At 38.6% G+C, this 16,898-nt stretch overlaps 1 protein-coding gene and 1 long non-coding RNA gene across 2 annotated transcripts in view; one reads left to right on the top strand and one right to left on the bottom strand.

Moving 5' to 3' along the window:
* Nucleotides 1-16,898, bottom strand: part of LOC110257996 (uncharacterized) — an 819,260-nt gene that overhangs the window by 90,006 nt on the left and 712,356 nt on the right. The window lies entirely within an intron of this gene.
* Nucleotides 11,948-12,910, top strand: LOC146401349 (olfactory receptor 10C1-like). Its single transcript, XM_084970340.1, has one exon. It carries the CDS (start codon nucleotides 11,948-11,950, stop codon nucleotides 12,908-12,910), a length of 963 nt encoding a protein of 320 aa, XP_084826466.1.

Here is a 16,898-nt window from a genome sequence, read left to right as displayed (position 1 = left end):
CTGATTCGACCCCTAGCCTGGGAACCTCCATATGCCGCGGGAGCGGCCCAAGAAATAGCAAAAAGACAAAAAAAGAAAAAAAAAGAAAAAAAGAAACAGAACCAGTTTGAAGAGCCTGCCACTTTTCAATTCTGAGACAATTAGGCTTTAAAAGAATCTATGATACTAATGAGATGAAAGAAATAAGAATCCACATTCGTATGAGGAATTTTAAAAGAAAAAATAGATAGTAGAAAAGACAAAGTTATCTCTGTAAGCAGTATCCTAATTAATAAATATAAGAACATATATGATACATATACACAGTGGAATATTACTGAGGCATGAAAAAGGATGGAATAATGCCACTTAAGCAACATGGATGGACCCAGAGTTTACCATACTAAGTGAAGTAAGTCAGACAGAGAAAGAAAAACACTATGTGGTATCACTTATATGTGGACTCTAATGAAAATTATGCAAAATAACTTATTTAAAAAACAGAAACAAACACACAGATTTCAAAATCAATCTTATGGTTACCATGGGGTAAACCACTGGGGGGAGACAAAAATTGGGAGAGTGGGATTCACACATAAACACTACTGTGTAAAATAGATGATTAATGAGAACCTGCTGTACATAGCACAGGAAAATTTACTCAATTGTCTGTAAAAACCTATACGGGAAAAAGAATGGATGTTTTTACATGTATGACCGAGTCACGTCGCTATATATCTTCAACTAATATAACATTGTAAATCGACTACACGCCAATAAAATTAAATTGAAAAAATAGAATGATGGGGTTCAAAAAGCATAAACCGATGCTAAAAAATGGGGAATGAAAGTAAGATGAGAAATAGGAACATGGGTTAAAATATCTCCCCACAGAGTTCCCTGGCGGCCTAGCCGTTAAGGATTTGGTGTTGTCAATGCTGTGCCTCAGGCTCTATCCCTAGCACAGGAACTTATGCATGCTATGGGTTCAGCCAAAAATTAAAACAAATTTAATTAAATATTTTCCCACTAATTACTTGCTAATTACAAAATGAAAAGCAGTAGCCTTTACATTAGAAAAACCTGGCGGACATCACCATAGCCAAGTAATCAATGTTAACATCTCCGATGTTAAGACAAACCAACAGCATGTGGCTACTGATATGATGATATGAATAGGACATTATGTTTCAGTCATATTCCTGCCAAAAAATGCACAGCCTGACCTTAACAATGAAGAAACAATGAGACAAACTCACACGGAGACAACTTGGACAGAAGAGCTGGCCTGCACGCTTCAAAAAGATCATATTCAAAGAAGATAAATGAACTGGTCCACATTAAAGGACGTCAAAGAGACATACTACCTAAATGTCTGCTTCTGAACTGGGAAAAAATAGCTGTTAACAACATTACTGAGACAACGGGAGAAGAATGAATATGAACTACGGGTCAGATGATAATATTGTATCCATATTAAATTTTCTACTTTGTTAACTATACACTGGTTATGTAAAATAATCTCTCTGATCTTAGGGGAAAACACTTTAAGTATTTACAATAAAAGGATGGGTTGTCTCCACATTAGTCACAAAAAGAGATGATATAGATAGATGAAAGGGAGATAAGGAGAGATGGGTGACAGATGGATACATAGACATTGATGATAGCTAGCTAGACGACTGATACATAAAAGAATAAATATTTCAGGCTGAATGTAAACTTCTGCTGACTCTGGTCAAAAGGCTAATGACAGTTCTTTGTACCACTTTTGCAACTTTTCTGCAAATGTAATATTTTACCAGATTAAAAATTTTTTTAAGTAAATACAAAGGTTTTTTTTCTTTTTACTTTTATATTTCATCCAGATATTTTCCCTGCTGCAGAGAAACAACTTCTTCACTGCTGAATTCTTCTCACTCACCCGAGGGTGATGTCTGGGTAAATAGTAACTTGAACATTTTCTAGCACAGCTACAAAGGAAAATTTCTATGGAACATAATCTTTTAAACAATTAGCTTTAGTGTTCTTTTCAGCATTTTCATGCCATTTCTGCTTATCTGATTATCAAAAACACAATAATTGCAATCCAGATAATCTTACACACAGATAAAAAGATATGATGAACAATATAAACTCATTTATGATTTCAAAATTTTGACATAGGGTAAAAAATATTGAGCTTCAAGTAAATATTCTTATAGAAAGAACTTCATCTTCCGATTTGTTTCCTCACACTCATAGCTTATTTCTAAACTGAAAATTAAATACACATAGAGATACCAAAAAAAAAGAGAGAGACAGACACGAGCACATCCATTTATGGATACCTGTGATATGAACAAAGCTGAAATCCTTAGTTCACATGAATAGATCTGTGAGGCAGATAGGGAGAACAGTGGTAGAATGCCTCCTAAAGAACATGTAAATATAACTATTTTGAAAAGAGAAATTTTTAGGAACAGGAAGGTATAAACTCATGGAGAGAGCAAAGAAGCAAGGAAGGGTGTGGGATGGAGAAAACAGAGAGTAAACTGAATACTAGTGCTTAAAGCTGGAAGTGCATATATGTCTATCACAGGGCTGAGGAACCTGAACAAAGGGCCTGAAGTAAGCTTCATGAAGAATTCTGAATGTTTAACGAAATCATTAAATGGCTGTTCATCATTTAATATATTGTTACTAGGGATCTTATGTTTCCTTTTCTTTAAGAAAAGATACATTTCATAAATAGCTATAACTCAAGTGATTTCTTCGCCTCTTTCATAGGACAGTTTTCCACTGTATTGTGACAAGCCATTTCCTCCAACCTCACACTCTTTCTTTCTTCTTGGCTCTCTCGCTGAATCTATAGCTTCCTTTTCCTAAAAAATTTCTCTTTTCAAATCGGTTAAATTCAATTGTCCTCATGCACCCGCATGTTCATTGCAGCACTATTCACAATAGCCAGGACATGGAAACAACCCAAATGTCCATCGACAGAGGATTGGATTCGGAAGATGTGGTATCTATACACAATGGAATACTACTCAGCCATAAAAAAGAATGACATAATGCCATTTGCAGCAACATGGATGGAACTAGAGAATCTCATCCTGAGTGAAATGAGCCAGAAAGACAAAGACAAATACCAAATGATATCACTTATAACTGGAATCTAACATCCAGCACAAATGAACATCTCCTCAGAAAAGAAAATCATGGACTTGGAGAAGAGACTTGTGGCTGCCTGATGGGAGGGGGAGGGAGTGGGAGGGATCGGGAGCTTGGGCTTATCAGATGCAACTTAGAATAGATTTACAAGGAGATCCTGCTGAATAGCATTGAGAACTATGTCTAGATACTCATGTTGCAACAGAAGAAAGGGTGGGGAAAAAAATGTAATTATAATGTATACATGTAAGGATAACCTGACCCTCTTGCTGTACAGTGGGAAAATAAAAAATATATATATTAAAAAAAATTCAAATGTCCTTTAAGAGGCATTTTATGGTGATACCACTGTGTTAAAAATTTATGCTCCTTCTTGTGGACTGAGTGCACTTTGGCGGTTTAAAGCCCAAAGAAGCAATAAATTGCTCTTCCTCTGGCCAACCCCCACCAAAAAAGAGGCATTTTTTCAAGGTTCTCCCCCTGTACTTGACAGATATATTCATGTGAACTAAGATTTTTAGCTTGCTTTTTATTATAAGTATCCCACCATTGAAATATCCCTCTGTCTCTCCGTGAGAGCTTTGCCTCATCCAATAATGTCTCATCACTTCTGTTTCCTCACACAGCCAATTCTTTCTCTCACACTTCCTAACAAGCTATGGCAAAAAGAAAGAAAGAAAGAAAGAAAGAGAGAGAGAGAGAGAGAGAGAGAGAGAGAGAGAGAGAGAGAGAGAAAGGAAGGAAGGAAGAAATGAAAAAACAAACAAACAAAAATAATAGAGCCACCTCTGGTTACCACTTTTGAGGTCTCTTACTTGCTCAAGTACCATTCTTAAAAAAGATGTTAGCACTAGATATTGAGTTTCAACAGGAAAGTTAGAAACAGTTTGTCCCCAAGCCTCTAAGACTTAAAACTCTTAAAGAAATAATCAGAAGTAAGTAGACAAACAATAGGAACGTTACAGGTAAGTTTATTTTTTACAAAGGAGTGGGAAAAAAGATTTCTACAAAGACTGTTTTCTTGTGCTGTGGAATGAAATATCGCCTTTTCTTAAAAATAAGACATTAATGGAGGTCCCGTCGTGGCTCAGTGGTTAACGAATCCGACTAGGAACCATGGGGATGCAGGTTCGATCACTGGCCCTGCTCAGTGAGTTAAGGATTCAGCGTTACCGTGAGCTGTGGTGTAGGTTGCAGACAAGGCTTGGATCCCACGTTGCTGTGGCTCTGGCGTTAGGCCGGCGGCTACAGCTCTCATTTGAGCCTGAGCCTGGGAAACTCCATATGCTGTGGGAGCGGCCATAGAAAAGATAAAAAGACAACATAATAATAATAAGACATTATTTTTAAATGTCCTTATTTTTAAATTTCTATGGAGGAAATACTGACGGACATGAGTTTCGCCTCCCCATCCCCATATCACTGGTCAGCTGTCTTTGTTCTCATATTAGTCTTTCAATAACCTTACCTAGGGCATGCCTAACACTCAAACAACTCCTTTCACTAAATGCCCTTTCTGCATCTGATCATATTCCCTCTCTTTGCCCAGCTGATGCCTCTTTATGTAGGGACCAACCTGATTTCTGGTTTTCATCTCTTTCACATCACCAACATAAAGGGATGGCTGGACAGATGCACCATAGAGTCTAGTCTACTGCATCACACTAGGAAAGCAGAGTCTGAAAATTACTATGGTTATCATGCTACACAACAGAGAATTCTGAGTCTACTGAAAGATATGGTTTAGCAGGGAAGAGGAGCTCATTAGAGCATTTAGTGTCTCAGGGGATAGACCCCTTCTCCTAGAGCAAATGGAGTTTTATGGAAACAAAAGAATAATGGGACATGCTTTCCTTGACTGGGGCCATTGGGAGGGTAAATCCCAAAGTGGTAAGTAATGCCCTTCAAAGAATTGTCCTGGTTACAACAGTGTCTCAGGAATATCTTCAACATGATACACTGTTGCCCGAAGAAAACAATGACTCCATAGACAAACCTTCAGTGATGAACATGCTCATGAAGCTGTCTTTATAGGGAGGGGAACAGGTTGCCCTGAAATTTCTTCCCCAATTCCTCATCCTGCTAAGGGCCACATTTGAGGAATAACTTGTTAGAGGTGGTCTAAGTGGGGGAATAGGGAGCATGAGACATTTGAAAAATGGGATACATTAAAAACTAAATTGTACATTTTTACTATTAATTAGAGTTAATTGTCTCTGCCTAACATCTCTAAATGTCAAGGCCAAGTGTAGCCCTGCAAAATATTGAAAATAATCTTTGAAGACCATTCAAACTATAACCCAGAAGGTAACCACCAAAACTCTGAAAACCTAACATAACTATTTAAAATTTCCAAAACATCCTTATGAATAATTTCCCTTGAGGTCTTGCTAAGAGATTTGCCATAATATAGAAAAAATAAAATACGACTATATCCAATAACTGGCTTGTTAGTGTAACAAAAAAACAGTATATGATGAGTTTATGAATTAAGAAACATTTTAAAATTATGATATTGTTTCTAGCTAATATATGACATCGATAGAAAGAAAATCTGGGTTTGGAAATTGTATTACAATAAGATTACATTTTTTTAGTAAGTGGAGTTGACTTACAGTGTTGAACCAATTTCTGCTATATAGCAAAGTGACCCAGCCATACATATACATACATTCTTTTCCTCATATTATCTTCCATCATGTTCTGCCACAAGAGACTGGGTGTAGTTCCCTGTGCTACACAGTAGGACCTCATCACTTGCCCCTTAGAAATATAAGAGTTTGCTTCTACTAACCCCAAACTCCTAGTCCATCCCACTCCCCCTCCCCCTTGGCAACCACAAGTCTGTTCTCCAAGTCTCTGAGTCTGTTTCGGTTTTGTTGATACGTTCATTTGTGCTATATTTTAGATTGCATGTATAAGTGACATCATTTTAAAAATTGTGATTTTAAGAGAGCAATTGGGAGTTCCCATTGTGGCTCAGTGGTTAATGAATCCGACTAGGAACCATGAGGTTGTGGGTTCGATCCCTGGCCTCGCTCAAGTGGGTTAAGGATCTGGCATTGCCGTGAGCTGCGGTGTGTCGCAGACGTGGCTCGGATCCCGCGTTGCTGTGGCTCTGGCGTAGGCCGGCAGCTACAGCTCTGATTAGATCCCTAGCCTGGGAACCTCCATATGCCACAGGATCGGCCCTAGAAAAGGCAAAAAGACAAAAAAAAAAAAAAAATGAGAGAGAAATTGGGTATTTTGCTTTCTGCTTTAAGAGAAGTACCAGAAAACAGTCTTTATGTGTCCTTGGTCGTGATTGTTGTACAAATTCAACAAGGAAAAGACATAAACATTCTCCACAGTGCTTGGTACATAATTACTCCATACATGTGAGCTACTATTACCATCACGGTGAATTTTAACTTGAACTGATATTTTAACAAACAATTCTGCTTTAATTCTCTGTTATTCTTTTTTTTTTTTTTTTTTTTTTGTCTTTTTGTTGTTGTTGTTATTGTTGCTATTTCTTGGGCCGCTCCCGTGGCATATGGAGATTCCCAGGCTAGGGGTGGAATCGGAGCTGTAGCCACCAGCCTATGCCAGAGCCACAGCAACACGGGATCCGAGCCGCGTCTGCAACCTACACCACAGCTCACGGCAACGCCGGATCCTTAACCCACTGAGCAAGGGCAGGGACCGAACCCGCAACCTCATGGTTCCTAGTCGGATTTGTTAACCGCTGCGCCACGACGGGAACTCCCTCTGTTATTCTTTATTTCAGATACTTAAAAATATTACACACACATAGAAAACCTACATTCCCACAACTCAGAATCATCAACTCTTACTTTTGTGATATTTATTTCCAGCATTTTCTAGCACATAAAATATCACAGAGAAAATCAGTGTCCTTTCTATCACTCCCTGACCCAAAACCCAACCCAGAGGCAACTACTATTATGAGCTTGGCATGTATCATTCCAGCTCTGTTCAATGCATATCGAATATTATGCATGTAATAAATATTTAAATATTAATATCATTACATGGCTATATATTCAGAGTTTAAATTTTTCTATTGGGGGGAATTTAAACAGGGATCCGATACTAGCAGAAAAACCCAGCTATCAAAAGGTGGGAAACGTCTGATAACCCGGGCTAGAGCAGTTTGTATCAAGCACCGATATTCTTCATACTTTGGTCACTAGATTGTAGGAGAATATTTAGCTCCTGTTAATCCATTGGATGTTTTCTTCTGGACCCCAAAGGTTGACCAGCCACTGAGGGATGGGGCTGGTGGTGTGGCAGAGATCCAGAAAAGAGAGGTCTGAGAGGAAGAAACACATGACTGCATGCAGATGGGAGTCAGGGTACGACAAGATAATGATGAACAGGTTCCCTATAATGTCATCAAGTAGAACACCAAGATAACCAAAAAGAGTATTACTTCCAGGTGAGGCCAATTAGAAAAACCAAGGAGAACAAAGTAGCCTTGAGAAGTTGCACCGATTTTTTCCCATTGTCACTCATTTCTTATTATCTGGGGAGAGAGTCCCAGAAAAACACTGATGGCTTCAATATAATATGATGTGAAAGTGACTACTAATTATTTTGATGACTACTTTTTTAATTCTAACAAAATTTTAAATATGAGTAGTTCATATTCATAGTATACAGGCATCACATATTTGGCCCCAAGGAGTACATCTCACTTGAATTAATATCTCATTGTGCATACAGTCTAGGATAGCAGTGATCTATAATATAGGCTATTCATCATATTTCGCTGTTGATTTACTTTTACTTTTGTCTTATATTACCTTTTACATTTATTTATTTTGCTTCCTAAGTGTTCCATAATTAACAAAAATAGAGGCAGACAGGTCCATTGCAATTCCTCAGAGACAGAATCAAACTATGTCCTGACCCTCTTGTTAGAAGAAAATATGTCTCAGGAGAAGGGAGGCATGATAAAGATTCAGAACAAGGAGAAGAAAGGAAGTGAAACATATTCATATTCCTTCTTTTCAGGATGAGAAACGTTCAAATATAGTATCATGTAATCAGCACAAGCCTACACGCTTGTGTGTGTGGAGAGAGGGCATTGCTGGGAAGGACATAATGCTCTCTCCGGAGACACAATCTTCCTGGCATCAGACATGGTCCTGACGACAATAAAAGCTTCTCAGTGCATAGCCTTAGAAGTGAGGGCTGGGGAGCTTTACATCCTCTGAATGTGGGGAGGTTAGAAGGACAGCATGCAGACAAAATCAGGGAGTGGCTCCTCAAAAGCAAATACCATCTACTTTTTTTCTTCAAAAATGATGATTGAAGGTATGTGATATAACTGAGGTCTTAAGAGTGCTGTGGAAGATGGTGGATGAAAGCTTGAAAACGAATAGCCAGCATTCGAAGCATCATTCACTTCTGGACATTGTTTTAATCAGTTAGTTTCTCCCCTCTCTGAAGACCATAAAAATTTCCTCAGTTTGCCAGTATCCCTGTCATAAAGGATAAGTTGTGACTTATGCTGTAGGTTGTTTTAAATTAATTATTTCACAAGAATTAGATACAGCTCTTGTTGTTGGGTAATTGGAAATGCCTGTATCATCCTGTACATGTTACACACATCGAGTGCTAAAATAGTTTCTGCGAGCTTATGTTAAGGCATCACTCAGCTAGATATTAGGTCCTCGATGAAATAACTACGGATAAATGGTGGAAAGCAATGGGAAATCATCTCTGCCATATTCAATGGCCAGTTTATTTAAATTGTACCTATGATTCAAGCATTTTAGAAATGACCATTTCAGAATAATGGAGACTAATATTTACTGAGTTTTTCTTATATTCCAGGCACTGCACTAAGCGTTTCAGGTAAAATATCTAGTAATGTATCACATGATTTCCTCTGGCTGATAGGAACTAAAGAAACATTTCATCATGACAATAGAGACTAATAAGGGACTGAGTCAGTTAAGCAACAGTTCTAGTTATGTGGAGCTGGCTCCAAATGAATCACTTCTGCTGGGTTATTTCCAAAGCAGAGCTGTAGACAAGGTACATGTCTTGGATCTTGGGCTGGGGAAGCTGGCACATGAAGAAAGCCACGAGCTATTGAAATGATCTTGTCTCTCTCCTCTATTTACTTTTTCATACATCCACCTATCACTGAAACTCCATCTCAAGATTTAAACCTGCAGAATCTTGTCAATGTTCAACAGCCACTTGATCTTTCATCACATTGAGTAGGAATCTACACAGTGTATCATTAGCATGAAACTCCTATATCTTTAGATTAGAATCATGGTGCATTATTTGGTTGATGGCTGATTCTTAATATAGGTTATTTTTATAGACTGGCAATATTAGAGAATATTGCACACAGTGTCTAATGAGTTCATTAACATGAGATTTCTAAAGGGCAAGAGTTTCTGATGGTGATAAAGTGCATGTTAATTTCTTATTTTGTCTTTTGGTATCTTTCTTTCTTTTTAGGGCTGCACCTACAGCATATGGAAGTTCCCAGGCCAGGGGTCAAATCGGAGCTGCAGCTGTCAACCTCCGTGACAGCCACCGCAAGGCAGGATTCAAGCCACATCTGCAACCTACACCACAGCTCACAGCAACGCTGGATCCTTGAGCCACTGAGCGAGGCCAGGGATCAACTCCATGTCCTCATGGATATTAGTTGGGTTTGTTTCCTCGGTGCCACAATGCGAAGTCCAGGCACTCCTTAATTTCTTAGTTTGAATTCACAGTTGCCTCTACAATGTTGGCACATTAAAACCAAAGCAATTCAGCAAGAAAGAGGAAGGGCTTCATCATTCTTCCTTCACACCAACATGACAAATCAGAAACTTTAGCTCGAGAAAATATGTACCAGGTGAGAGACAGAGAATATTCATGCCCAATTGTACTGCCTGAGATGCTCCTTCCTGCAGACCCCTGACACCTGCCTTGAGCCTCTCGCACCCTTTCTGTAGGCAATGATTAAAATTAACCATTCTTGGTGTGTACATAAAGCTGACCTCTACTACACGGATCTTAGGTCAACAGACAAAGGTCAAGACGGAGAGTAAATCCAGAAAACAACAGGAAGAGTACTGAAAAAAATCAGATTTTACCTGGTGTAGAATTATTCCAAGTGACAGGGAGGGAGAAGAGAACTGAACAACTTTGCTTGCATTCTCACCCCCAGGGAGACCCATATATTTATTTCTATATGATTTAATAATTATTTCTAGACAGAGTATCCGTCTTTGCCTTTTTAAATGTTTAGAAGCACTCAGAGATCTTCACTATCTTGGATGCCTTAGATTTTCAGCTGTCTCTGAAGTTTACCAGGTTTTAAAAAGTACTTGTCACAGGAAGTCTTTTTAATTCACCCTGTGGGTCTAAGACTATCACATGACTAAGAGCAGGCATCAGCCTTTGTGCACTCAGCCTGCACTGTGGGCCATCCACCAGTAGGTGTCTCTCATTCCCACAGCCCCTGACTCCAACGCACAACACGGACTTCTGCTGTCTACAGTCTAAACAGGAGCAAGATATTTAGGAAAAGAAATCTTTGCGATGTCACCAGTTGCGAAAGAGTCACGCATTCTCCTTTTGTGGTTGGGATTTCCCCCTCAGGCCTGCCATCAGAGTCACTGAGGAAACTGCAATTTGTTTCAGATACACAAAGACAGAATGAGTAAGATACACATCTTTACACTTAAGCAACAGAACAGATGACAACTCCACATCCAGAATTTTCTATGCAACTGCATAGGCTATATTAAGAAGTCAGGACAGCAAGAAAATATTTTGGGGAATTCCCGTCGTGACTCAGCAGTTAACAAACCCAACTAGGATCCATGAGGATGCAGGTTCAATCCCTGGCCTCTCTCAAACAGTTAAGGATCCAGCATTGCCAACAGCTGTGGTATAGGTCGTGGATGCAGCTTGGATCTGGTGCTGCAAGGGTATGGCTATGGCTATGGTGCAGGCACAAAGCTACAACTCCAATTGGACCCCTAGCATGGGAAACTCCATATGTTGTGGGTGTGGCCATGAAAAGCAAAAGAAAAAAAAAAAGAAAAGAAAGAAAGAAAATATTTTGGATTAAAAAAAAAAAAGATAAACAATTGTCTCTGTTTTCTTTGCCACAACCTTAACTGAATTGTGGTGCCACATGGAAAGAAGAAATATTAAATTGTATTCATTAATAGCAAAAAAGGGAAATGTTTCTAAATGCTTTAATATAAGTGTAAATGCATTATAATAGAATACCTGATGTGTGAGCACATTTTTCAGCAGTCATAGATGCTAAGGATCCCCGTAATCATATAATGTTTGTTATTTCATATTTAACAGAATTCTGAACCAGTCCGTTTATTTCTGTTTTTTCTTCCTTCTTTGTTGAATCCAAGACCTACAACAGCAACTGAAAAATACTTTGAAAATATGCTGAGCTCAATAAATACTTGTGAATAAATGAGTAAAGAAAGCAAGTCAGTGGCTAAAGAAAAGGAAAGAAATAGGTAGGTATGGGAGGACCTTTATTTGGTAGTATTTGACAACTGGTAAAATGAAGGGATGAGAGAATTTTACTAAACTTTTTTCCATTTCATGCCTGCTGACTAGATTATTTATAACAAATCAACTAGGAGAGTGAACATGGAATAGGATTTGGTTTCAAGATGAGGGTAACTTCCAAACTTTGAATTTTAGAATAGCAGAAATCTATCTCTCTAACTCACGAGAGCTTGTTAAGAGTAAGAGAAAGATTCAGATTTCTATGTGAAAGACTCTTGATGATGACCTTGCCTTCTTTTTTTCAGGCATGACCTTCAATTGTTCCTTGTGGCAGGACAACAGCATGTCTGTCAAACGCTTTGCCTTTGCCAGATTCTCTGAGGTCACTGAACAGTGTTTCCTTTTGTTTACCCTCATCCTGCTCATGTTCTTAGCATCACTGACGGGCAATGCTCTCATAACCACTGCCATCTGGACCAACCCGGTCCTCCACACCCCCATGTACTTCTTCCTGGCCAACCTGTCTCTCTTGGAGATTGGCTACACGTGCTCTGTCACACCCAAGATGCTGCAGAGCCTTGTGAGCGAGGCCCGAGGAATCTCTCGGGAGGGGTGTGCCACACAGATGTTTTTCTTCACATTATTTGCTATCAGTGAGTGTTGTCTTTTGGCCGCCATGGCTTTTGACCGCTATATGGCCATATGCTCCCCACTTCACTATGCAACACGAATGAGTCGTGGAGTGTGTGTCCATCTGGCAATGGTTTCTTGGGGAGTGGGATGCATGGTAGGCTTGGGCCAGACCAACTATATTTTCTCCCTGGACTTCTGTGGCCCCTGTGAAATAGACCACTTCTTCTGTGACCTCCCCCCTATCCTGGCACTTGCCTGTGGGGATACCTCCCATAATGAGGCTGCAGTCTTTGCTGTGGCCACCCTTTGCATTTCCAGCCCATTTTTACTCATCATTGCTTCTTATGGCAGAATTCTAGCTGCCGTGCTCAGCATGCCCTCACCTGAGGGTCGCCAAAAAGCTCTTTCCACCTGTTCTTCCCACTTACTTGTAGTAACACTCTTCTATGGCTCAGGATCTGTCACCTACTTGAGACCCAAGGCTAGCCATTCACCAGGAATAGATAAACTCCTAGCCCTCTTCTATACCGTGGTGACATCCATGCTCAACCCCATCATCTACAGTTTACGGAACAAGGAAGTCAAGGCAGCTCTTAGGAGAACTCTAGGCAAGAAAAAAGTATTGGCTCATAGGTAGATACCAGAGGACCACAAAAATTGCTCTTTGAAAAAGATGTAGAGTCAGCCTAAGAGGAATGAGATTGAGAGAGAGAGAGAGAGAGAGAGAGAGAGAGAGAGAGAGAGAGAGAAAGAAAGAAAGAGAGAAAGAGAGAAAGAGAGAGGGAGAGAGGGAGGGAGGGAGGAAGGAAGGAAGAAAGGAAGGAAGGAAGGATGGAAGGAAGGAAGGGGAAAGAGGGAGGGAGGAAGGAAAGAAGGACAGAAGGAATGAAGGAAGGAAGGAGGGAAAGAAGAAAGAAAGGAAGAACTGTACTTGTCAATCTCTTTTGTAAGAACCTTCTTGAATAACAGTGATTGTTATTTTGGAGATACCTCTGTACTCACAGTTAAAGTTCTCATTGCCAAATTCTGGAAGGAAGTTGGATACCAAAGAATTTTAATAGATGAGTCCAACACTAGACAGATTTCCCAAAATGTTCCCATTTAGGCTAAATATAGGCTAAAAGGACAAATTGCCAGATTATATCTCAGAAGCCTAACAAGTTCTCACTCTAAACTCTTCGGCATTTTTGAGCCCCTGAGGGGTCTGTATGACTTCTGCGGTGGTCACTGGGGTACTGCTTCCACATATGTGTGTCTCACATGGCTCTTTACGCCCTATTAGCTCTGTAATGTGCATTACTTCCTTCCATAAAAAGGTTTCAAAATTCTTCAATCTTAATTATTGGTACACGACATAGAGTTAAATAGTTCCTTTTTGAGTTGTGTGTACTATAAAAATATGTAAACATCCAAAAAAAAGAAAATTATTAAGAATTTAAAAGTAATCCAAAAGGTCCCTGGTTCATCCCAGGTTTGGGCACCAAAAAAAACCAAAAAAACACATCAGAAATATCTGTTGCAGACTATTAAAAGAAAATTAGGGGAAATTTTCACCAAGATTCCTCATGGTGAAAATGTTTTTCAAAAGAAGGAGAACTCCTATTTAAATTCAAGGATGGAAGAAGAAAACTGAACTAACACTAAATAATATAAATAATTTTAAACATTTTCAGGTACAGATTTACATAGGTACAGATGAGTCCTGACCAAATACATTTGGAAATCATCCGAAAACTTGCTCTTAAGATAAATGGACATCGTTATAACACAGTCTAGTGGCTTGAGGCATCTATAGGAACATTACCTTGGCTTTGAACGTTTCGTTCTCAGGGAGGTGCTGTGATCTATGAGAGATTCTCAGCTACCCACATAGCAGTGGGTATAGGACAAGGAATGGAGAACTGTGACAGCTACCGTGACAACCTACAGCATAGGATGAATGAGTTCTGGGGATCTAACACACAGCATGGTGACGGTAGTTAATAACACTGAATTATGTACTTGAAGTTTGCTAACAGAACGGATCTTAACTCTTCTGACCACACACATACACAAAAGATACCATGTGAGCAATGAACTTAACTCGATCGTGGTGTTCATCTCACAGTGGATACATACATCGAGGGATATATATTTGATATATGTATCATCACATTATACGCCTTAAGTCTTCATAATTTTATTTGTCAATTTCATCTCAATAAAGCTGGAAAAGAAAAAGAAGATGTGATAATTCTACAGCCAGGGGATAGTAGTGATGGTTACTAATGACCAAGCTGTCTGTTTTGCCAGATATGCCCATTTCAGCAAAAGCTGTCTGATTCACTGAAGACCGAAACTTAATACATTGTGGTTTGTATTTAGATCTATGTGCCATTAATAAAGGATAAAAATAATCTGAACATGCAAAAAATAACTAATTAACAATTATGCTACAGAAATAGGCAGGAATTATCTGTATGCATTAGAGATTATTATTTATAAATATGTTGATTAATCAAGAAAAATGAATGATTTTTAAAAATTAAAGCAAGTTGGGAGTTCCAGTCGTGGCTCAGCAGTAACGAACCCCACTGGTGTCCATGAGGATGGAGGTTCGATCCTTGGCCTCACTCGATGGGTTAAGGATCCAGCATTGCCATGGGCTGTGGGGTGGGTCACAGACACAGCTAAGATAGCCCAGTGCTGTGGCTGTGGCATAAGCCAGCAGCTGGGACTCCGATTCGATTCCTAGCCTGGGAAATTCCATATGCCACAAGTGTGGCCCTAACAGCAACAAAGAAAAAAAGAAAGTTAATAACAATTTTACAGCACAATCCTTTTTGTTTCCCTTACTAATTTTGATAAGTTTTATAGTCTTCAAAAGATCCAAAACTGGACAATTGCATGCAAAATAATAAGATTAAAACATTTCTCCACATCCTATACAAAAACAAACTCCAAATAGATTAAAGACCTTAACGTAAGACCTGAAACCATAAGATTCTAGAACATAGGCAGAACATTCTAATGACATAAATCATAGCAATTCTTTTTGGATCCACATGCTAAGGCAAAAGGAATAAAACCAAAAACACACAAATAGGACTAATTAAACTTAAAAGCTTTTGCATAGCAAAGAAAATGATCTACAAAAAAAGACCACCTCCTGAATAGAAGACAATACTCAAGCCTATATGATACGATGGATAAGGGGCTAAGAGCCAAAATATATAAAAAGCTCATACAACTCAATATCAAAAAAACAAACAATCCAGAAATGGGTGGAAGATCCGAAAAGACATTGTTCCAAAGAAGACATATACATGGCTATCAGGCACATAGAAAGATGTTCAACATCACTAATTATTAGATAAATGTAAAACAAAACTACAATGAGATATCACCTCATATCTACTAGAATGTTAATAATCAAAAACCACACAAATAACACATATTGGTGAGGATATGGAGAAAAGGAAACCCTTGTCCTTTCTTGGTAGAAATGTAAATTTGTGCAGCCATTATGGAAAACATTACGGAGATTTCTCAAAAAACCAAAAATAGAACGACCACATGATCCAGCAATTCCATTTCTGGGTAGATACCTAAAGAAAACAAAGACATGAATTTGAAAAGATACAGGCACCCTAATGTTCAGAGCAGCATTATTAACAATAGCCGAGATATGGGTGCCCACTTAGTGTGCATCAACACTTGAACGGATAAAGGAGATAAAGAAGACATATTGATGTGACATATTTACAAACACTCCACACTATCATTTATATATGGAATCTAAAAAATAAAAAAAATGAACGTATTTAAGAAAACAAAAACAGATTCACAAATGCAGAGAACAAACTAGTGGTTCCCAGTGAAAAGAGGGAAGAGGGGAGGGGCAAGAGAGGGGTATGAGATTAATAGATACAAACTACTACCTATAAAATAGATAAGAAACCCAGGTTTTATTGTCTAACACAGAGAATTATAGCCATTATCTTGCAACAATTTTAATAGCGTATAAGCTATAAAAGTAGTGAATCACTATGCTGTACACCTGAAACTTCTACAATATTCTGAGACATCTGTACTTCAAAAAATTAATAAATAAAGCAAAAAAAGAGAGCACTAACAGTTTTGTGGATATCAGAAAATTTAGACATAAAGACAAGAATTGTTATTACAGTCAAAAAAATTTTATAATGTTACATTTGATCTATCCATCCAGAAGATATGGATAGATATGGCATCTAATAAAAGACTGCCAAAATACATACCATGAAAAGTAACAGAACTAACTGGAGAAATAGATAACTCCACAATAACTGTTGAACCTCAATGCCCCACTTAAAACAATGGATAGAACAATTAGACAGACTATCAGCAAGGAAAGAGAGATGTGAACAATATAAACAAAATAAAACTAACAGACATCTACAGAACACTTCACCCAACAAAAGCAGAATATACATATGTCTCATTGCATATGGAATATTCTACAGAATCGATCATTGGTCAGGCCATGAAACAAGTTACAATAAATTTAAAATGACTGAAAGTGGAGTTCCCACAGTAGCTCAGTGGTAACAAACCCGACTACTATCCATGAGGATGAGGGTTCAATCCTTGGCCCCGCTCAGTGG

Source organism: Sus scrofa, chromosome 7 (assembly GCF_054392235.1).
Source record: "Sus scrofa isolate SSC_HxYL_T2T_F1_AM1 chromosome 7, Sscrofa_HxYL_maternal_Yorkshire_Landrace_v2.0, whole genome shotgun sequence".
Classification (NCBI taxonomy): Eukaryota; Metazoa; Chordata; class Mammalia; order Artiodactyla; family Suidae; genus Sus; species Sus scrofa.
The sequence above is the reverse complement of the archived record's forward strand: the minus strand, read 5'-3'. Positions and strand labels throughout refer to the sequence as shown.

Coding starts and splice junctions, on each gene's coding strand:
- LOC146401349 (XM_084970340.1), top strand. CDS start 11,948: ATGACCTTCAATTGTTCCTTGTGGCAGGACAACAGCATGTCTGTCAAA.